This window comes from Ovis aries, chromosome 2 (assembly GCF_016772045.2).
Source record: "Ovis aries strain OAR_USU_Benz2616 breed Rambouillet chromosome 2, ARS-UI_Ramb_v3.0, whole genome shotgun sequence".
Classification (NCBI taxonomy): Eukaryota; Metazoa; Chordata; class Mammalia; order Artiodactyla; family Bovidae; genus Ovis; species Ovis aries.
This window is the reverse complement of record NC_056055.1, coordinates 11,861,443-11,883,972: the sequence shown is the minus strand read 5'-3', so window position 1 is coordinate 11,883,972 and position 22,530 is coordinate 11,861,443. Positions and strand designations below refer to the sequence as shown.

General features: G+C 40.2%; 1 protein-coding gene across 1 annotated transcript; it reads left to right on the top strand.

The window, feature by feature from the left end:
* Positions 1 to 279: 279 nt before the first annotated feature.
* On the top strand, positions 280 to 20,831 carry DNAJC25 (DnaJ heat shock protein family (Hsp40) member C25). Its single transcript, XM_012113497.5, has 4 exons — positions 280 to 695; positions 13,481 to 13,633; positions 15,787 to 16,257; positions 17,654 to 20,831. The coding sequence occupies exons 1-4, from the start codon at positions 363 to 365 to the stop codon at positions 17,774 to 17,776; spliced, it is 1,080 nt and encodes a 359-aa protein (XP_011968887.3). The 5' UTR covers positions 280 to 362; the 3' UTR covers positions 17,777 to 20,831.
* The last annotated feature ends 1,699 nt before the right edge of the window (positions 20,832 to 22,530 follow it).

The window sequence follows — 22,530 nt, the reverse complement described above, 5'->3', positions numbered from 1 at the left end:
CCGCAGCCGTTGAGGTCGTGATGCCTTAAAAACCGCGTGGGAAGGGGGACAATAGAGCGCTATGCACACACTGGTTAAGTGCACCTCAGAGACAGAGACATCCTTTAGGTCTGTCAGGCTGAGAACAAACCCAGTTCTGTGGGACTAGGAACAAATTTCCAGAACTACCGGAAGCGGCCGGGCTGCTGAGGCGTCCTGTTCCCCTAGCAACGGTCGTGAAGGAAGTGGTTGCGGCCGCCGCGCCCGGTGCGCCTGCGCCGAGGCGCCGCGTGCTGACGTGGAGCTGAGCCCGGGCCGCCGAGTAGGGCGCAACGCGGAGTGCCGGGGTGCGGCTGGGCTCTCGGAGCCGTGGCCCAGCCGGGATGGCGATCCCGTTCGCTCCGAGCCGGCGAGCCGGGGCTGCCAACCTCCGCTGGTTAGTGCTGCTTCCGCCCCTGCTGCTCGCGCTGCTGCTCGCGCGGCCCGCGGCGGCCCTGGTGGAGGGACTCTACTGCGGCACGCGGGACTGCTACGAAGTGCTGGGCGTGAGCCGCACGGCCAGCAAGGCGGAGATCGCGCGGGCCTACCGCCAGCTGGCCCGGCGCTACCACCCCGACCGCTACCGGCCCGAGCCTGGCGAGGAGGGCCCGGGACGGACGCCGCAGAGCGCCGAGGAGGCCTTCCTGCTGGTGGCCACCGCCTACGAGACTCTCAAGGTAAGCCTGGGGGCTGCGAGGACCTGGCAGGGAAGCGCGCGGCGCGACCCCGTTGTCACCTGGCCGGTGGAGCGAGGCTCCCTGTGATTCCGGCGCCTGGCTCGACCGCCTCTACCATCACTAGGATGCTCGGGCTTTCCCAAGTGAGGGAGCCCACATGGCCCACTGACGAAGATGGGAACCCCCTCAGTCTTGGGGAGTAGCTAGCCCCCTACTTTTTGTGGCTGTCTTCGGTATGCAAAGGCATTTTAATAAGATGCAGCTCACACTTGGAAAGCAGGGTGATTATTCTTACCGAGGTCTGTGATAGAACACTGGAAAATCTCCAGTGACAGTGCGACCGCCCCAGTCTGACATGACGGAAACTTGGTTTCGGGGGATGGTATTGTGACATTCAGCTTGGGCATAAGGTTCTAGAAAAACACTGAGAACACCAGGTGTTTGACTTTTGCCTCTGACACCCCCATGTGACCTTGGATAGTGACTTAATATGTTAGAGTACCTGTTTCTTCATACGCAGGATTATGGCCATGAAACCTGCGCAGAAGGTTATTTTGAGGATTAAATGATCAATGGAAAACCTCCTATATAGGAGATGTAATTTGGTGCTTAATGACTTGAGTTTCAAGACTCTGAGAATTTCTAGTAGGAAATATTTTGTGAATATTTCTGTAGTTATTTAACAAAGGATTTATTGAGTCCTATGCAAATGGGGAGGGCTTCCCTCCTAGCTCAGTCAGTAAAGAATTTGCCTGCAATGCAGGAGACCCAGGTTCAGTCCCTGGGTTGGGAAGATCCCCTGGAGAAGGAAATGACAACCCACTCCAGTATCCTTGCCTGGAAAATCCCATGGACAGAGGAGCCTGGTGGGCTGCAGTCCATGGGGTTGCAAAGAGTCGGGTTATGACTGAGCGACTAACACACTTATGGGGTTGGGGAGATTTAGTCTGATCCTGTTTTCTACTGCAGCAAAAAGCAAACTATAAGAAATCACAAAGTACGAATCATATTTGGTGTGTTACTGTTTCAGGGGTCTCTTCATGCTAATACAACAGCAGTTGCAGTTATACTGTATTTTTTCCTATTTTTTCTTTCTTTTTGAGGCACAGTTTTTCATGTTGTTGTATGGTCTGCTTTTAACGACTACTTTGAGTGGGGATAGTATAATTCAACTGTGAATTATCTTTCCAGATAAGATTTCTAGGGCTGAAAATTCTGAGTCAAGGAGTTTATGGCTTGCTTTCCAGAGCAGTTCAGATAATATAGAGCCATAAAATGCACCAAATTCGTACCAGCATTGGTGAGATTGCAGTTTTCACTGGCAGTTACCTGAGGGGGGGGGTTTGAGAAAGTGCTGTGGCCACAGGGAACCAAGAGGGCTTGGTTGTCTATTATTTAGGATAAAGAGTGAGTAAGGAAAGACTGCCGAAAGATGGGGAAATTCTTCATCCAAGGCAGCCCAGCACCTGAAACTCCAGTCTGTTTTCTTCAGTGAGGAAAGAGCGGTCCAACAAGCAGCCAGAACGCCTGCCACTGCGCCTCCAAAGCCCTTGTAGCAGAGAAGGGAGCACTGGGCAGGTGAAGAGCGTCCGGAAGAGAGGCAGCAGAAACACTGGCAACTCTCGCCTTCTGCTGGGGTTGGAGATGGGTAGATTTGGCGTGAAAAGGGTGAGCGTAATGTTAACAACTTTGAAAACAAACGCCAAGAGATAGAGACGGTACAGAAAATCTGGCCGGGGGGTGGGGGTGGGGGAGCTCGCAGGACTCTTGACTGTTCTTGCTGTTTCCTCGAAGTGACCAATGCAGAGGCTGAGCTGGTGGCTGTGTCACGGTTGCCTCTCAGTGTTTCTGCAAGTTTAGCACTGATTCGCCAGCTGATGAAGAGCTCGAGGAAATAATTTGTCCGCTCAAGAACAAGGAACGTTGAGGCAGTTAAAAAGGAGTAATGTCTGGAGAAAGGTGCACTGTTCCTCTTGACTGGGACAGGCTTGTGGTAGCTGCAGATGCTTCCAAACAGGCATCTAATTCTAGAATTAGAATTGTGGTGCTGGAGTGAGTGAGAGAGTGTTCTATAGTTTCCCCAACCCTACTCATTATTACTCAGGAGAACGGAAATTACTGTGAGAGAAAAGGGGTGTCTGGACTTAGTTTGGACCCTTGCTGAGCTCTGTGAAAACTTCCATGTTTATTTTATAGAGATAGATACGGATTCCACTTGCAACTGGAACACCTCCAGAAACTTTTTTTTTTTTTTAAAAACTTCATTGCAGATGCCCTCTCCTGGAATAAGGAAGAGGACTTTGTCTTGCTGTGTGTGTAAGCAGGTATAAAAAAACAAATAGGGTGGTCTGATTTTATTGCTGTCATAACAGAGAATGGTGAGAAAGTTGTCAGAAGCTATAATTTCTGGAGAATGCAGTGATCTGATCAACTGGGGTCATCCCCTCTAGGCAACAGTGTGTGGTACGACATGCGTGTTCAGTCGTGTCTGACTCTTTGTGACCCCATGAACTGTAGCCCACCAGGCTCCTCTATCCGTGGAATTTCCCAGGCAAGAATACTGGAGTGGGTTGCCATTTCCTACTCAAGGGGATCTTCCAGACCCAGGGATTGAACCCGCTTCTCCTGCATTGGCAGGCAGATTCTTGACCACTGTGCTGCCTGGGAAGCCCGAGGCAACAGAGGTGTAACCACTGTTACATCTGTTATGTCTGATATCTGTTATGTGTCAGCCACTGTTAATCTGTTATATGTTGCACCTGGATTATATTCACAGCCTGGAAGGAGGGCTAAGAGGTCCATCTGGCTTTTGCTTTGAGCAGGTCAGACAAAATAGTGGGAGAAGTTGATGAGTTTAGAGGCTCTGGAGTAAAGATAACCACAGACACCTGCCTGGAATTCCATATATCACCTCATGGGGGCAGCACTGCTGACTTGGGACCACTTTTCCTTTCTATTTGCTCTTTCTGATACACACTATATATTTCTCCATAAAGACTAGCAATAAACCCTGTGAGTGTGGAAAAGGAGGGAGGATCTTGGTAGGGCCTTGGAAAGACTGTGTTCTCCTTCACAGCCATGTTCAGTTATTGCCGGCATATAGCGGGAAAAGTTGATTCTGTATTTCCTTTGTAGAATGCTCAGGTAGATTCCATCTCTGGAATAGTATGTGACAGAAATTGTTTCTTTTGTGAAATCCAAAATAACTCAGTTGTAAATTCACTGGAGCCAGGAGCCTTTTTTTTTCTCTCCCCCATAATTTTTTGATAACCTCCCTAATTTCTTATTCTTGGTGTGTTCAAGCCTCTTAATTATTTTTGAACATAAATAAGAAGCTATATTATATCCTCATTGTAACCTTACAGTGGTGTTTCATTAAAACTTGTAACAACCAAGCATCTCTGACTCACCAAAATGAGAATTATATTTGTGTAAGGTATAGTGGGTTTATGACTCTGAAGTTAGTTTTGGTTGAATAAACACCTCTTTGAGAGAGTTTTTTTAGATCGAGATTGTTTAAAAAAGTGATACTAATGTGATTTAAATGTAGTTGGTCAGACAAGGAGATATTATCACAATTGGTCATTGTTTTTATAGCAACAGAGATTCTTCCTGTGAATAGATAGAATGGAAAAAAAAAACACAGAAAAAAGATGGTAATAATGGAGGGCAAAGGGAACTTGCCAGATGCTTTTACCAAGTCATGCTTAGTTCATGTTCTCAAATAACTTAAGCTTCTAGATCTCAGCAGGGCTTGAAACCATTATGATTTCACACGCTGCTTTATATTTGTTTCATAACATGAGTTAGGATGATGAAATAACTATTTAGTGAGTTTGACTACTGGGGATTCAGGGGACTCATGGACTTTGGAAGTTAAGTAAACAGACTCTCACTGTGTCAACATTGGATCTTTTTATGTGGATATAGCACTTATCACACTGCACTGTAAATGCTGAGTAGCCCATCTCCCCTCTCCATTAAACCTTATTTTTGCATATATATCTGCGGCAACTAGCACAGTGTCTGGCACATAGATAATGAAAGTTTGTTGAATACATGCTCCCATCTGGAGATAGATTCAGATAGGATGACAATTGAAAGTGGACTTCTGGTGTTTTGACACGGGTATATGAAGCCTACTTTGACATTTTACCCCAAGTTAACTGTAGCTTGAAAGAGTGGTACAGATAAAATAAATTGGATAGGTATGAATGAAAAATTCCTATGTGAGAGAAAAATCACAATTCTATTTTTAAGGAGAAATTATTTTCTCAGGGTTTTAAAGTGGGAACATTAATTCTCCATATACATAAGAATTGGATGAGCTAGATAAAATGAGAAGGCTGGCATAGAAGTAAGCAGGTGAGGAAACAGGCGGCAAGGAAGGATGCACTTATAAAACCTGTCATTGGTAGACAGTGGTAGAGTTTGATAGCATTTTGTAAGATCACAAGAGAAGAACACAGAAAAGGCCGTGGAGGTATTGCTGGCGTGCAGGTTATCTGATACGTTGAAGGGATGTGTAGAGAGTACCTTCTGCTTCAGCCTTGTCTTGGCAGGAAAGTCGCAGGAACACTTCAGTTTCTCTTTATCGGTCTGGTTGATGTGGCAGGACTTTTGAAGTTAAGAATGATTTGGCAACAGGGGCGTCCTGAACTTCCTGCCCCGTTATGTCACGGTTTATTGTTCTGCCTTCGTATATTCTCTTAATCAACCCTGTCTCCTAGCCGGTACTGACGTAAGTTCTGAAGGAGGAGACCATAGCAATGAGAAAGGCCCAGTTCCTGCCTTTAAGCTTCCAGTATAGTAAGGAGACACATGCTTATTGTTCAGTTATTATTTGTTTAAGTTATCTAATTTAAGTTGTGTAGATTATATCGCAACACTGAGAGGGCACAATTATTTCTTCGTGGAGCACTGGAGAAGAATGGACTCTTTGATCTGGATCTAGAACAGTCACCACGGTTGACTGTGAAGGGACATTTCTGGTAGAGAAAATTCTCGATCAATGAAAACATGGAGTTGTGAGTGTGCAGGGCTTGTTCCAGCAGTGAGATGTACCATCACTTTTATGGTTTTCCCAGGGACTCTGTTTTGGAGGAAGAAAATTAGCCGCACTTATTGGTATTACTATCCTATTGGTGTTATTATTTTTTCTTTTTCAGCATTGATCCACATTTTAATCAGACATTCATAATAAATGTGTATCCATAAAAATAATAGAAATGATGTGAATTTGTTTTACAGTTGTGATGCTGATAAACAGCCGTTAAGTAAGCTTGATAGCAGATAGTTTTCATTGCATACAGACTCTGATTGGTCACAACTCCATGTAACACTTATAAATTTGGGGGCCCTTTAACCCACTCCAGTACTCTTGCCTGGAGAATCCCATGGATGGAGGAGCCTGGTGGGCTACAGTCTACGGGGTCGCTAAGAGTCGGACACGACTGGCAACTTCACTTTCACTTTCTGGGTTTAGTGGGAAAGATGACGTGTTGGACAGTTCTGCCACTGGCCCAGAAGGATGTGGTACCTTTTGTGTCACATTTGCTATTTCTGCTCTAAACCCATAAGTGTTGTTTACTTTTCACTCATCCCTTAATGTCACCTCCTCAGTTCAGTTCAGTCACTCAGTCGTGTCGGACTCTTTGCGACCCCATGAATCGCAGCACGCCAGGCCTCCCTGTCCATCACCAACTCCTGGAGTTCACTCATACTCAACGTCCATCGAGTCAGTGATGCCATCCAGCCATCTCATCCTCTGTTGTCCCCTTCTCCTCCTGCCCCCAATCCCTCCCAGCTATTACTCCCTACTTATGGCCAAGGTTGATTAAACACCAGATGTGTTTAATTCTAGTGCTGTGACTCCCTGACACATGTTATCAACAACCCATCAGAGCTTTTGAATAACACAAAAACTACTGAGTTGATGTAATTCTAGGCAGAAACTAAGCACTTGACATGTTAATTTTGCTTGTGTAGGTTTATCATAGGTAAACGGAATATTTTGAGATATTCACAGCACAAAGACCCTTAGTGTACTTTTAGAGATTGTAGGGGATCTACTGTTTCTAGGTTAGAAGCCTCTCAGGTGCATGGTAGGGAGAATGTTTCAGGAGACTGGAAGTAGTTTGGGGTGGCCCCTCTAAACTGTTCAGGTGTGTTGAACTTTATGTATTGGCGAGTTACCAGATGTTTGAAAGTGGGATAAGTAACACAAGTCTGATGTTTGTTTCAGAAAGAAAGTTCTGGGAACAAGATTGAGGATGGTTTGCGGAAGGCAGGAAGCTTTTCTTGACTGAAATCATTTTACTTCCACCTTAGTCTTCTGGAATCTCACCATTCCTCTTTGATAACTTGGGAATCTCTTAACTGGTTCAGCTCTCATTCCTTGAATCTATGGTCACATTTTTCTGCTTTCTTCACCAATGGCTGTCCTTGCTTGCTTATACCCCATCATTTAAACTGTCACAGACTGACGTGTGCATCAGCACGCATCCTGGAACTGTTCTTCCCAAGGTGAATAGTGATGGCTAAGCCTCAGATCAGAGGGCTGCTCTCCCTTTTGGAACTATTTGTGGCATTGGATGGCCACCAAGTAGTTCTTCAAGCTGCTGTCCCTTGACTGCCTTGATGTAATTCTCTCCCTTTGCTCTGAACTTTCTAGCCATTTCTTTCAGTCTGTATGGCCTTCTTTTTCTTCTGCCTTCACCTTAAACATTGCATTTCCTTAGTCTTATCCTTTGGGTACTCTTTCCTTTTTATTTTCTAAGCTCTTCCTAATGAAACTCAACAACATCCATGACAGTCCTGAAATTTGTGCATTCTCTGGGTTCATATTTTTAAATTGTCTCTCATTTGTAGCACAGGTACCCAGAATTAAACATGAAACCAATTCTGTTATCTTTGTTAAAAGCATAAATTTTAAAAGAAGATGACTCTCATACAGAATGAACATGTGTCAAAGATTTTATTTAGCTCTTTAATTAATGCAGGAACCAATAAGAGAAAGTCTCTCAGTCTTATGCAGCTCTTTTCGACCCTGTGGAATAGTCCGTGGAATTCTCCAAGCCAGAATACCGGAGTGGGTAGCCGTTCCCTTCTCCAGGGGATCTTTCCAACCCAGGGATGGAACCCAGGTCTCCTGCATTGCAGGCGGTTTCTTTACCAGATGAGCCCCAAGAGAAAAAGTGTCACACCCTTTACAGTCAAGACAAGGAGTGCTGAAATGCCTATAATAACTGGTCAGTGTGACAAGGCAGTCATCAGTTCTCTTAATTCTACTGGACACAGTTTGTGTGAATAAGAATTATGGCATTACCCCCAGTTTTCCATGATTTTTTTCCTACAAAGTTAAAGTAGACTTTTCAAAAATAAATAAAAGCATGCCCCTCCTACAGGAATAGGTAATCCCTGGAGACTCCAGGCATTGAAAAGCTGTCCAGTAATTTTTTTCCTCCCCATTTCAAAATCTTCCACAGTTTCCCCCTGCACCTTCTCCATGCTTGATGCCCTCTTCCTTTATTCTTAGAATAACATGGTTCACAGAGTGACTATAATTAGAAACATCACTGTTCTCAACGTGATTGATTCCTGTACCCCTTTAATCACTAGAAGTCTAATTTTTCTACTTCTTAGTCTCTGAAATCTGTTTTCCCTCATTCCATTCTTTATAATACTGTCAGAGTTATCTTCCAAAAATACACACTTAGAGTGCTGTTAGTCTCATACTTGAAAGCCATTTTATGTTCGAATAGCGCAGGCCGTTCACACTCTAACACGTGAGCCTGGCGTGTACGAGCCCCTGCAGTTCTTGTCGAACCTGTCTTCCTGGCTGCATCTGCTCCTCCTTTCTTCCCTAAACTTCCCGAGTGCCTAAGCTCCACCAAATCTATTCTGTCCACTCTGCTTCTGTACCTTAACACTTGCTGCTCCCTTTGCCTGGAACAGATTTTGCTGCATCTTACTTGCTTTTCAAGATTAAGCACCCATTTCATGCCTGTGAACCCTATTACCAGTGGTCTCAGGCAGAGAAGTCAGTGCTTAGTCCACGGCTTTTCTTGCTTGCTAGATTCTTCCTGTACATGGGGGAGCCCTTGAGGCCAGGACTTTTGTTTGTCTTTTTATCCCCCTTTGTGTTCAGCACATGGCTTAAATGCCTTGCATAACTATTTGCTGAGCTGAAAATAACTAAGGGTTTTTTAAGCTCAGGTAACGATATAGTTGGTTAACAAACTGAAACACAGGAATAGATCTGGATTGTGACTATGCTTAACTTGAGATATTTATGTTACATTTAGGAAATGTTCAGGAGATATCTCAAAATAAGAGGAGCAGGAAAAACAGATCTGAGTGTCACTCTGACGTGGTATAGAGTGATACTGCAAATGGTGAAAGTTGCTGTGAGCGCATGCAGACTGAGAAAAGAAGATGTTTAAGAGGATAGTTGCCTGAGTGGCTGCTGGACAGGGAACAGGAAGAGAAATGGAAACTCGGAACAGTTAACTTTCTTCCTCTTTGGTAGGATGTGATAGTCTGGAAGAAAAATTAGGTGTTTTTTTTTAAAGGATTATTTGTGTGTACATTTCTTTCAAAAATAGGATGAATATATATATTTTTAAGAACAAACTATTACTGTATTTTCATATATTATTGATTCTTGGCCTTTACCATCCTAAATGGTTTCTATTGTTTGTGTAATCGAAAAATTTTAATATGAAACTGGTTGCAATATCAAATTATTGCAGTTTATATCTGTTGAGATCAAACAATTCATTATTTCTTTCAAGGACAAGAACATAATATATTTTTGCCTCTGGGGAGGGGGGAATGATCATTTTCACAAGAGAAGGAAGGATTCAGTACTTTCTTTGCTTGTGGGTTTCCTCTTATTCACTTTTGATCTAGATATTGGTGGTTATGTTCCAGTCCTCCTGCATATGCCCAAGAGGATTGGGAGTGGAGTGAACATCAGCAGAAGCGCCATTTTTTCCTGTAGAGATTAGAGACAAGGAGCTTATTGCCCTGCTTGTCAAGGCTCAGGACAGAGAGGAGGAAGAAACGAGTATAAAGGTTTTGGCTTTGGAAAGAAGCTGGAATCTCCTGACCCTGGGACTTTAAGATCCACAAAATTGCTGAAAGAAAAAGTACTACCTTATTGAAAGGTAAGATATTACACTGTTTTAAGGTTTAAGCTCTTATAGCCACATTAGCATATCTTCATAAGCTATAAAATCAAGCAGTCATTTCTGCCAAGCCCAGGTTTTTGTGATAACCCATGGTGAGGTGGAGACCTGGGTTGCTGGGGAGATGTCTGCAGTGAGGGAGAGCCTTTACAAAATTTCATTCAGTTTTGAAATGATATTTATTGAATGCCAGGCACTGTGCTAGGCCTTGGATATACAGAGATTAATGGATCACCCTACCTGCCTTCTAGAAGTTCTCATTCAAGGCAAAGAAAAAAACCCTGATGATTACAATGTGATAAGTGCTATAATAAATAGGTAATAAGTGTAGCAAGAGTGGTCTGAATCTGTCTTCTATTGTTTATGTCCTAAGGGTTAATGGAAGCTCATAAGGTTGGATAAAAGGAAAGCGCATTTGAGTTAAAGTGAATTATCTGTTCAGACATAGATATAAAAGAGCATGTTATACCTAAGAAGAACACACCAAATTCCAGAAGTTGCTATGTAATGTTTGCTGTAGGCAAAAGAAGAGAGAGTGATGAGATGTTGCTAAGTAGGTAAATTTAGGCCAGTTATGGAGGCCTTGTTGCATGCCAAGGAAAACTGAACTTACCTTACTAGCCACTGGGAAGCACTGGAGATAACAAACGAACAGTGAGTTTACTTAGGTCCCAAGATGGGTAGGAGAAAAAATAGATACATGATATTAAAATAAGAATGGACATGAAACTCTTTAATTGGGTCCCAGTCTGTCTTTTCTTTTTTCCTAATATTCCTGGTGTCCTGTGTTCTTATTAGGTTGATTCTAAACTTAGTAGGTTACTGAAGAGTAGGACTTTGACTTAGCTTGTTGAGACTCCCTAATTCTTCAATTTGTGCCAACCTTGAAACAACCTTGTAAAGTGTATTAGGCATGGCTCAGCTTAAAATCCATTTTCTTCATTCTGGAGAGAAAGCTATAAACCCAGTAAAGAAAGAAGATTGTGGCTGAATAAATGCTATAACAAAACAGGGTCATGAAGTTATGGGCCCCAAGGAAAAGAAAACCATTCTAAGAGAAGTCAGGCTTGACCCTGAAACCATTTACAGGGATGAGGTAGTTTGAGGACTCATTATAGAGGGACCTCAATAGACCCCACAGGCTCTGGTGACAGTAGAGGGGCCAGACATAAGGTATAAATTTTGAAGTTGCTGGTGCTGGAGCATTAGATGACCATCCTGTTAATGAAGCTCTGGGCTTGATGAAGTCACAGATCTAGGGACCAGTGAGAAGATAGTGACTCAGGGCTAAGACACGGGTGAAATGCTTAAAGAAGGGTATCTGCATTCCATGGATTATGACCTTTACTAAGATAAGAGAACAAGGAAAAGAGCATAGCCACCAAACGCAAGGTGTCCACAGAGCGCATTTCAGTGGCACTCAGATCTCGCTGGATGCTGCAGCCAGGGGGAGTGCAGACAGTCAGACCCGGCTGAGGGCTCTGCCGAGATAAGGATGCTGGAGGACTGTAGGAGCCTCACCCCGGGGGCAGTTAGTTTCAGAACTTTTCATCTAGTTGGAGCAAGGAGAAGAATCGTGTTTGAACAAATACATTTCAGAAAGCATCTGCCAAGGCTGGGAGGCTGAGTTTGAAAGGCAGTAATTTCAGGCCAGAAACAGCATACCTATAAAATTAGTCCAAAAAGCAAAAAAAAAGGAGGGAGGATGGAAAAATTCTCAAAAGGTGTCCTGAAGTACTCAACATGAGGTACATCAGATAGGCCTTGGTCTTCAGAGCCATCTGTATGATCTGTAACATTTTACCCCCTTTGGGTTAGAAGCTCTAGAATATGGTGATGGCTTACAGAGGAATAATGGACTGACAGCTGAGGCGTGTGGTGTGCGGCTCGCAGGGTCTCAGTTCCCTGACAAGGGGTTGAACCTGGGCGGTTGCAGTGAAAGCCTGGCATAGGATCACTAGGCCACCAGGGAACCCCTGAGAAAATCTTTTCTGATGAAAGAGAATGTTCAAGAAGTGAATTTGAAAATTCACTGAGCTCAGCTTTCCTTATATAACAGATGATTCTCATATTGGCTCTCCATATAGTGCCATGGAATAGACTTTAAATATATTTACATCTAATTATACTAGATATTAGTTCATCTAGCTTCAAATTCTAGTCAGAGATAAAAAATATTTTGAATGTAATGAATGTAAGAACTGTTACCGAGAGTGTGCTCATTCAAATTCAGAATTCTTTTCTTTTTTTTCCAGATTCAGAATTCTTCATAGGAAATATATAATGATTTTAATGGGTACAGGAAAGATTTTGTCATTAGCAAACTTTTTATTTTAAATCTAAGAAACTGCATATTGGAGGACTTAGGAGGAGGCCTGGAACAGATCCAAGCGCCTCTGTGGTTACAAAGAACTAAACGTAGATTTTGAAATGGTTTTGCTAATAATCTGCAGCTTTATGAATGTTGAATAATTAATTTATCATAGAAAGAAATCCTCTAGGTTTAAAAAAGATTTTTGTTTTCATAATGGTTTCTGTTGTACTCACTTACAGATAAAAGAATTTGCTGTGGCTTTAGTGTTTAACATTTTTTCTGGAAACAAGACAAGCTGAAAACAGGTTTTTGTGGGATTAAAAAAAAGCAAATCATAATTTAACAGCTTTTTAACCTATGTAACTCAGTAAAAGATTGGCATTTGTACCCGTTACAAACTGATTAAAATTACAGAAGGTTTTAAAAAATGTTTATTTGTAAACATTTGAGCAGCATTTCAGAAGGCTATGATTTTTTCAGCATGTTTACATAATTAAGAAAGAGCTATCTATTACTTTATTTATGAACTGGGCTGTGAAAACGTGTTATAATAGTAAAGGAGTACATATTTTTAGCATGTTTTTGTATGATATATGTCATTTGATATCCAAAACAGCCCTGTAAAATTAGTAGGGGAGCTATTAATATCTCTGTTTTACAAGTGGAGAAGAGTGAGGCTCAGAGAGGCTAAAATTTTTGCCTAAAGTCACAGAGGTAGATTTTGACCATTCTACTCCATCAGTGTTTCAGTGTTTCCTTGAGATGAACATAATTCAGTTTTGAGGGCATAGACTGGTTTTGTCTATTTTTTTGTTATCTTAATCTTTCAGAAGAAAACCTCCTATACAAGGCTGGGAAATGATTGTGAATATACACAACAGAAATAAACATTCTTTTTTCTATCAACAGTGACTGAGAGTAGGTGTCAGCATGCTCTTAAAGGATAAGAACAAATCTATATCCTTATTAGCACCACAGCACTGGCTAAATAAGCTTAGTTCATTGCTATTGAAGTGTTTTTATTTTTTCCAGGAGGCCTAATCGTACTCAAGAATTTGAGGAAAAATCTAAATTTTGCTTTATACCTAATATTAAAGTTCTGGAAACAAATTTGTGTGTGCCTTTGAGGAATTATGGAAAATTTTTTGGACAGTTTGTCCTTTTACTCAGATTGACTATATAATTATAAAATTCTGGGTTTGACTTCAACAGATTATTAACTAAGGCCACTTAATGAGCTGTCATATGAGACTGGGTGTCTTGTTATTTTTACTTTATAGGATGAAGAAACTCGAAAAGATTATGATTACATGCTGGATCACCCAGAGGAGTACTACAGGCACTACTACCACTACTACAGCAGGCGCTTAGCCCCCAAAGTGGACGTGAGAGTTGTGGTTTTGGTCAGCGTGTGCGCCATTTCAGTATTTCAGGTGTGTATTGATGGATGTGTGTATCCATGTGCGTGTGAAGGAGTGCGCATTGCCTAGTGCTAGTCATTAAAACTGAACTAGAAGTATGCTTTTGTGCAGTTTCACTTCCATTTCAGATTAGTTTTTTATGTTAGAAAAATATTTAATCAGTTGATAGTATTGGAATCTTTGATGGCAGGAAATCTAAGAAATTGTGCATGTCATTATATAACTACTGAAACTAATTACCAAACAAAAATCCCAGATCTCTTCCTCGTTCAGTTCAGTTCAGTTCAGTTCAGTCGCTCAGTCGTGTCCGACTCTTTGCGACCCCATGAACTGCAGCACGCCAGGCCTCCCTGTCCATCACCAACTCCCAGAGTTCACTCAGACTCACGTCCATCGAGTCAGTGATGCCATCCAGCCATCTCATCCTCTGTCGTCCCCTTCTCCTCCTGCCCCCAATCCCTCCCAGCATCAGAGTCTTTTCCAATGAGTCAACTCTTCGCATGAGGTGGCCAAAGTACTGGAGTTTCAGCTTTACCATCATTCCTTTCAAAGAAATCCCAGGACTGATCTCCTTCAGAATGGACTGGTTGGATCTCCTTGCATTGCCCGCTCTATATTTTCCATATAACAGCCAGAGTGAATGTCAACTAGATCCATATGATTTACTGGTGACCCTTGAACAGCATGGGTTTGAATTATACTGGGTCCACTTATACTTGGATTCTTTTCACTAGTTGCGGTCCTGCATTACAGTACCACACAGTTGAGGTTGGTTGAACTGGAGGATAGGGAGGCACCGTGTCTGTGTACAGTTGGCACCTATGGAGGGCCAACTATGAGTTACATGCAGATTTTGCAGAGGATGGGCCCCCCTCGTGTTGGTTCAAGGACCAAACTGTACTTTCATAGGACTTTTCAATGATTTCCCATTAAACTTGGGGAAAAATCCAAATTCCTTAATTTGGATTTGCCAGGCCTAATAAGTCCTGGCATCTGCCTACTAAATGCCAGGGGTGTAGTGCTTGCCACCATTGTAACAAAGAAAAATCTCACACATTGCCACATGACAGCTAAGGGCACTACTGCTCCAGTTTAAAAACCCCTGAAATAGTAATACAGTAATTTTATGTTGTTTTAATATATCACAGAAATACAAGTTCAGCCTGAAATGAGTTTTCCCTACTATAATTCCTAAACTAACCATACCTATCATATCCTCCTCTAGAGGGGGAAAAAAAAAATAAGTGACTGGAATGAAGCAATTTGCTAGTTTCAAAATTACTTCTCTATAATTCCCAGAAATGAAATTCAATTTCTATGACAAAAGAATTCCTACTGAAACCAAGATTGTATATTTTAAATGTTTCAGCTTTTGTAGTATTGCCTTTTCAACAGGGAGAGGAAGGGCAATTTTACTTTTCTGTTTTAGATAACATAATACTCTAGTCACTTTTTTTTTCTATTAATAGATTGCCTTTATAATATTTTAGGATACTGGTATAATTGCTGTATTTATTCAGTAAAATAGCTGAAATGTGTGGAGGTACTGTATGAGGAGTAGGACTTTTTCTGATAATAAAATCCTTTGTGGTTGAATATATTTAAGAAATAATTTAATGTTTTCCTGCCCAAATAAGTAAAGATTCAAACATACTTGAATCTTTCAGTTCATAATATGATGAACATTACTGTGGTATGTACAGATGGTTTAGGAAATAGATAAATATCATTGCCTGAGTCTATACCCTGTGATTGTTTGAAAGAAACTCCTTACCACCTCGTTTTGCCTTTTGACTCCTCCAGTAAGTAGATTACAACTTTAAAGAAAGAAGAGAGATTTCTTAACTGCAATCTAAGGAGGAGTTGGATGGTAAAGATGTGGGATCAACAGGTACAGTGTGATTCCCCTGAGCCATCTTCTGATCTTGGGTGTCCCCTGTGGAGAATCAGTGGCTTTTTGGCTCAGCTGATGACTTATCTGACTTGTCAGTCGTGAAGATTCCCATGTCCACACAGCTATTATTCAACTGTATCTTTAACCTACAGAGTAAGATCGTTGACGTTCCTGTTTTTAATCAAAATGGGTTTTTTGCAGGCAGGATTGTGTTCACCAAGATGAATTTTGGTAATAAAAGTGACCCGTTTTTCTTTGTTAAATATTCTAGTTTTTCAGCTGGTGGAATAGCTATGACAAGACGATCAGCTACCTGGCCACGGTGCCCAAGTACCGTATCCAAGCCATGGAGATCGCCAAGCAGCAGGGGTTACTGAGAAAAGCCAAAGAGAAGGGTAGAAACAAAAAGTCCAAAGAGGAAGTTCGTGACGAGGAGGAGAGCATCATAAAGAACATTATAAAAAGTAAAATAGATATAAAGGGAGGCTATCAGAAGCCCCAGATACGTGACCTTCTCCTGTTTCAGATTCTCTTAGCTCCTTTTCACCTGTGCTCGTATATAGTGTGGTATTGCCGATGGATCTATAATTTTAACATCAAAGGCAAAGAATACGGGGAAGAAGAAAGACTGTATATCATACGTAAATCTATGAAGATGTCAAAGTCTCAGTTTGATAGTCTAGAAGATCATCAGAAAGAAACTTTTCTTAAACGGGAGCTTTGGATAAAGGAAAATTATGAGGTGAGTAATGACTCTGCTGTGATTTTTACTGTTATCTTCCTTACCAACTTAAAACTAAAGGATCACAGAAGTGTGCTCTAATTGCTGAAATTGAAGAGTTCAATATGGATAAAGATCTTTGGTTGACAATATAACCAGTAGTTATAACAATATAACTAGACAGTAAAACTAGTGAGTTTTTAACCTGTAAATTTGTCCTTTTAAAAGATGAACTTCAGATACTTTAATTTACTAATGCTAAACATTTAAAGAATGGTCTAATTTGTTATGTTAAATTGCACTGGGATAGAATGTATGTTTGCAAGGATGTCACCATTTTCTGTTAATTGCACTAACTAAACTTTGATCGTAACATCGTATGGAAAACCTGAACTAATTTTACGGCTGACCCAATCAATATATGAAACGCTTTCACTTTTAAGTAGTGTAAGCAGCCCGCTATACAATAAACTGTCATGGAGTGCTGTCCTGCGATGAATTATGGTATTATGTGAAATTATCTTAGGCATTACTTCCTGAAATTTGGAAGTAATGTAATATCTTTCTAAAATTTGATATGGCTGTGAAATTGGTTATGAAAACTTGTCCATTTAACTTTAATTGACATCCACTAAAGATTATAGAAATGAAAGATATTCTTTGTTTTTAACCTCTGTGGTTTATTTAACCTTCTTTGGGAACTTTAAAAATATTTTGAAAAACCAATAATTATCTTTGAAGATAAAAGAAGTTGTAAGTTCAGTTTGGAGACAAGTATTTATAAGGTCACTTTGTTCCTTGGTTAGGATCAACATATACTTAAAGTTATCTGTTAAATTTAGTGAGTACCATGTTAAGAAAATTTGTGTTGATTCTTTAATATTGGATGTTAGTTGTAGAGAAGAAATGCTTACAGCCTTTAAACTCACCTTACATAAAATTTCAAGGAAGAAAAGAATACATTTCCAGGTTCTAGAAATCAGTAGAAAAAAACACTAGTTCTTACATGAGTTGTTCTTTTTTTATTTTTTAATTTAATACTGAATGTTAAAGTGCTTAATTGCTTAGTATTTTTTGGTGCATGGTCTTCAGAAGACAAACCAATACATTCATTGGAAACTTTTACCTAAAATTATATTTGAAACATATAAACATGCTGTCCTTGTTCAGTTGTTGTGTCCAACTCTTTGCACCCCATGGACTGCAGCACACCAGGCCTCCTTGTCCTCACCATCTCCCGGAGTTTGCCCAAGTTCATGTCCATTGAGTCAGTGATGCTATCCAGCCTTCTCATCCCCTGTCGCCCTCTTCTCCTTTTGCCCTCAACCGTTCCCAGCATCAGGGAAACCTGCCATAAAGCTAATGAAAACATTTCTCTTTGGATTGTCAAGTCAGTTCATGTTATTTATACTTATAGGTCTACAAACAAGAGCAAGAAGAAGAACTAAAGAAAAGACTGGCAAATGACCCTAGATGGAAAAGATACAGGAGATGGATGAAGAATGAAGGGCCTGGACGGCTGACGTTTGTGGATGACTGAAGACTGCTGGGATGCTGCTATGCCAAACCTTAACTGTGATACCATTTTCATAACTGAATTATTTTAGCAATGTATCGACTGCACCTCAGCAGCAACTAAAATTCCTCAAGAATTAAACAGAATAATGTAGACATTTAAATTTTCCCTTCAAACTTTATACATAAGACATTTATGATTGTTCAATTTTTATAATCGATTTGTGGATTTTGTCAAAAGACTTGACATGAAGATTTATTAGTTGCCATTTAAAAGTTTTATATCTTTAGTTAAAAATTTGACATGAAAATTTATTAGATACCATTTAAAAATACTACGTGTTAAGTGTTTATTCTTCAAAAGTGTTTCCTTATTCTTTGTTACAGTGATACATTTTTCTGCTTTTGTGACCTCTGATAGTTTCACAGAACGTAGTTATAACAGCATTTAATAACATTATTGAGCGTGTCTTTCTAGACACAAACTTCTTCAGCAAAACGAATTCAGTTATCATGTCATCTTCATGACAGTCATTATAGGATTGAAATAAGTTCAAAATATCTCTCTGGGAGAGTCTTCTGCTGGGCTGTCTTTATACTATCTCCCCCCAGTCATAATATTGTTAATAAGATCAGAAACTCTCCAGGAGAGTAAATGTACCTTCCTGTCCTTGTGGGATGGTCTTGATTACAGTCATTATAAGACTATAACTGTGTTCGCAAACATTTCTCCAGAAGAGGACCTTGTAAGAAGGTCTTTTTGTACCACAGCATTGCTTTCTTAATCCTCCCTTCAATTAAAAAAAAGAAAACAGACAGAGCAGAAGTAGTGTAATGAAAAGTTCATATATTATGAAGTCCTTGATTAGTGAAAAATCCATTTTATGTGAGCATCTTTACATGAATTTAAACCAGAAGGAAGAGGTGCATGGGTATGTGCTGTTCTATCAGACAATGAAATGTAAACGTTTTATACGTGTGGAGGTGACAGAATCACAGAATCACACGTGATTTGACTGAATCGAGTATGATACAGGAGCAGAGTATCGAAATACATTCATGGTGGTCGGTCAGTACTCCTGTTAAAAGATACATCCCAGCCCATCATATTAATAAAATGGTTGCAATATATCCCAGGTTTGTTGATATGCCATTTTAAGTCAAAGATTAACATACTGCTTTTGTATTATTTTAAAAGATGTAGGATAAAAGTATAGCATAGTAGATAGGCAGAATCAGTTTCTCCTCAAAGGAAACTAATCCTTTCAAGAGCTCAGACCAAATATCTGACACATACAAAGACGCAGGAGGGGAAAGTTCACCGCACTTGTTAACATAGCAAAAGACCTGAGGTGGATTATTTATTTCTGTGAGTGAGGGCCTCAATTACCTCATTAGAAAATTAGGGGAGCAGTCTGGCTAGATTATCACTAAGGTCCTTTTGCAGCTCTAAAATTATATTTTTGTAGACTTCAGACGAAAGTGTTTTATGCATCCATCTTTTTTGGGAGGGTGGAGAAGTCACAGCCCTAAATTATAGGAAGCTGTGTTTCAAACCCCAAATGCCCAACTCTTAACCGTAGATGAATGCCTTTTAAAGGTGCTGCAGTTGGTCTATAGAGTCAGTAATCCCTGTTTCAGTGAACGTGTTATCATACATTTGACACACAACAGTATTATCTAAGAATGAAAGTGTGTACCATATGTTATGAAGACCAGAAAGAAATCTAGGTACTTGCCCTTCTGTTAAAACTTCAAATAAGTTAATGATTAACTGTATTTTTTTTTAAACCTAGTGATAAGGAAAAATGAAAGGACTGAATGTGTTAGCATTCATAAAAGTTGACTGATGAAAGCAGTGTATCTTTGGATATTATTTTGCATATATATGCTAGATTGCTGTATTTTTTTTTGGTCTTTATATAGGAATCTCATTTCTGGAATTGTTCCTGGCAACCTGCTTCCTTGGTAAAAGTTTGGTCTGTCTGTTGGAATCATGGCCATTTCATGGGTAAGAGGAAGGGACTCTCCTTCACAGGACTGTGGTTCTTCTCTCCCGTTTCCTCAGCAAAATGGCTTTATGCTCCAAAACCCTGGAGGAAAGGAAGGGCAATTAGTTGTATCCCAAGTGTCATTCAAGTATCCTGGGTATCTTTACTGTCTCCTTACACTGCCCATCCCCACCAAAAACCCAACAGCTTCTCCATTTTAGAAACATCTGGAGAAGAATCTTGAGTAGGGGATCCCAGAATCCCACTATAGTTAGAAAATCTTTCTTGAGCTTCATTTTAGAGCTATCACCATTTCCTTTTTACTTGGAATTCAGGAGTTTACAGAGCATAGTTGCTTATTGGTTTCTGTTTATTATCACTTAATGTAATTGAGGTCTGTGCTAAAACTACCCTTAGAGTTACATTCACATCAAATTTCCTCATAGCAGATTCCAAAACTGATCCTTCCTTCATTGGTCTAATTTCTTTATGAATTCTCCAAGTTCTACAAATTGTAGATTGCAGTTTCATAACACATCTATCAAGTAGGGACCATACCTAGAATTTTAAACACTACAAGTGGTATATAGAAATTTAAAATATTACATGAAAAAATAGTTCAGTTTACAGAATTGACAACTATTTTAGTACTATTGAATGTATGTTTAGAAAATTGTAGTTTATTTCCTTTGAGATTATTTTTTGGACTGAAAGGGCAGTAAACTTTTTACACCCATGCCTTGGAAATATTTTCCTTGAGTGGAAGCCAACTGCTAAGCTTACGTTCTGCTAATGTTCTAAACCAGTGAATTAGCCCCAAACTGAAAGTTCTGTGGAAATTAAAGAGAAATGGCTTTTATTAGACATTAGTATGAATAGGTCTAGCTACTTAAAAGACTTTGTATTGGACATGGTCTCTGGAGTTATAATTGTGCCCTTGAGGCAGGTAAATGTTGATACCTATATAAAATAGTTGTGTATGGATGAATTATAATTTTATTTACAAAATGTGATACTCTTCACATTTAAATATGTACTAAGGCCAAATCTGAACCTTAATCACTAAATAAAATTTGCTAAAGAAATTAACTTTTCTGGTTTCCTCATCTGTGAAATGAGGGGATCTTTTTAGAGAATTAGGACTTACTCTATAAGCCTTACAATTTACATAGGTTTAGGGTCTTAAGTAGATTAGATGGCTTGCAATTGAGAAATGTTACACATTATTTAAGTAAAAAGCCTACATAATTTGTCATAAACTTAATCAGCTTCTTAAAGGATCAGAATATCCTTGACAGTTGTGTATATAATGGGTCACATAACTTTAGGTCAGAGACATATGGGATTTCTTACAGACTCCACTCCAACTTTATTAGGGGATGAAGAAACTTCCTCCCATTTCACTGTGTCTTCTTTTGTGACCTCAAGACGAGTGAGCAGAATGCAGTCACATGGTTCAGGCTTTGCAGCCAGATCAAAGTTTTGCTTCTTGGCCTTTTGGCTAAGATCAAGTTTAGGATGGGGACTTCCTAGGTGGCACAGTGGTGAAGAGTCCACCTGCCAATGCAGGGGACGCAAGAAATGCAGGTTCGATCCCTGGGTCAGGAAGATGCCTAGAGTAGAAAGCGGCAGCCTGCTCCTGTATTCTTGCCTGGAAAATTCCATGGATGGAGGATCCTGGTGGGCTACAGTCCATGGAGTTGCAAAGAGTCAGAAGCGACCGAGCACAGACCAGTGTTTAGTTCCTGGCCCTACAAATGATTAACAGCTTGACTTCGGACAGGTTAACCTCTGAACCCCATTTTTTTCATCTCTGATAGTGATACTAACTTCATAGGATGAGGATTAAATAAGATGGGGTAAAATGCCTGGCCTATATTATAGTTCAATAAGTGAGTTCCTCTGCCTTTCAGAGAGAACAAGACAGTCTTTTTTTTGTTAAAAATCCATGGTAATACTGTTAAGTGATTACAAACCTGTTGTTTCTTTACTATTTTAATAGGTATTTGAATTCCTTACTTTGGCTAGAGTGAAAAAGTGACACTCCTTAGGGTTGGGATTTGTGTATCTTACAATCAGCTGCCTGCCCCTTGTTGCCCCTGAGGTACAAGGTGAAACAGCTGAGATTACAGCTCAGAAAAGAATGAACTTTCAGAGCAAATAATCTGCTCACTAGTTCAAGGCCTACATTTATGGAAGGGATACTTCCAGCAAAATACAGAGGCATGCCTGGAATGGTTGCTCAAAATGACATCAAGTAGCCCTAAGTTACACTGCCTCCCAAAGTCTTAAGCAGCCTGTAAAAATCTCTGCAGAGAAACTGAATCTATAAACCTGTTGGTGAATTATTCACTCCTGATTCATTTTTTAAGTTCTAAAAATAATGCAGTGGGTATAAGGAAGTGACATGGATTTTTATGGTACATTATATTGTGTCACATTAAGTATAATTGTTAATGTTTTCCTGTTTCTTTTTAGAAAACTGAAGGTAGCAGAAAGAAAACACCTCATTTTATCATTTATTGGAGAAGAGTGATTTAAAGCCTCTTTTCTGGAAGAAATAACCCACTGTTAAAAGGTGACAAAATACATATTAGGAGTGAGGAATTATAGATCCTAACAGGGAAACAAATGAAATATTTGTCTTTAGAAGGACACTGACATTTCTAAAAGTACTGAGGTTCTTAGAAACAGTGGAAATTTTTATCTTAACCAAGGGGGAAAAAATGTGTAACAGTCTCTAACATTCTGGTGACCTTTTAGTTTTCATCCCAGATTAATATTCCTA

Bases quoted from the DNA above. Each gene is read 5' to 3' on its own strand.
- DNAJC25 (XM_012113497.5), top strand. From the start codon at position 363: ATGGCGATCCCGTTCGCTCCGAGCCGGCGAGCCGGGGCTGCCAACCTC. The intron at 13,634-15,786 runs GTGTGTATTGAT...TAAATATTCTAG, and splicing joins GCGCCATTTCAGTATTTCAG to TTTTTCAGCTGGTGGAATAG. The intron at 16,258-17,653 runs GTGAGTAATGAC...TTATACTTATAG, and splicing joins GGATAAAGGAAAATTATGAG to GTCTACAAACAAGAGCAAGA.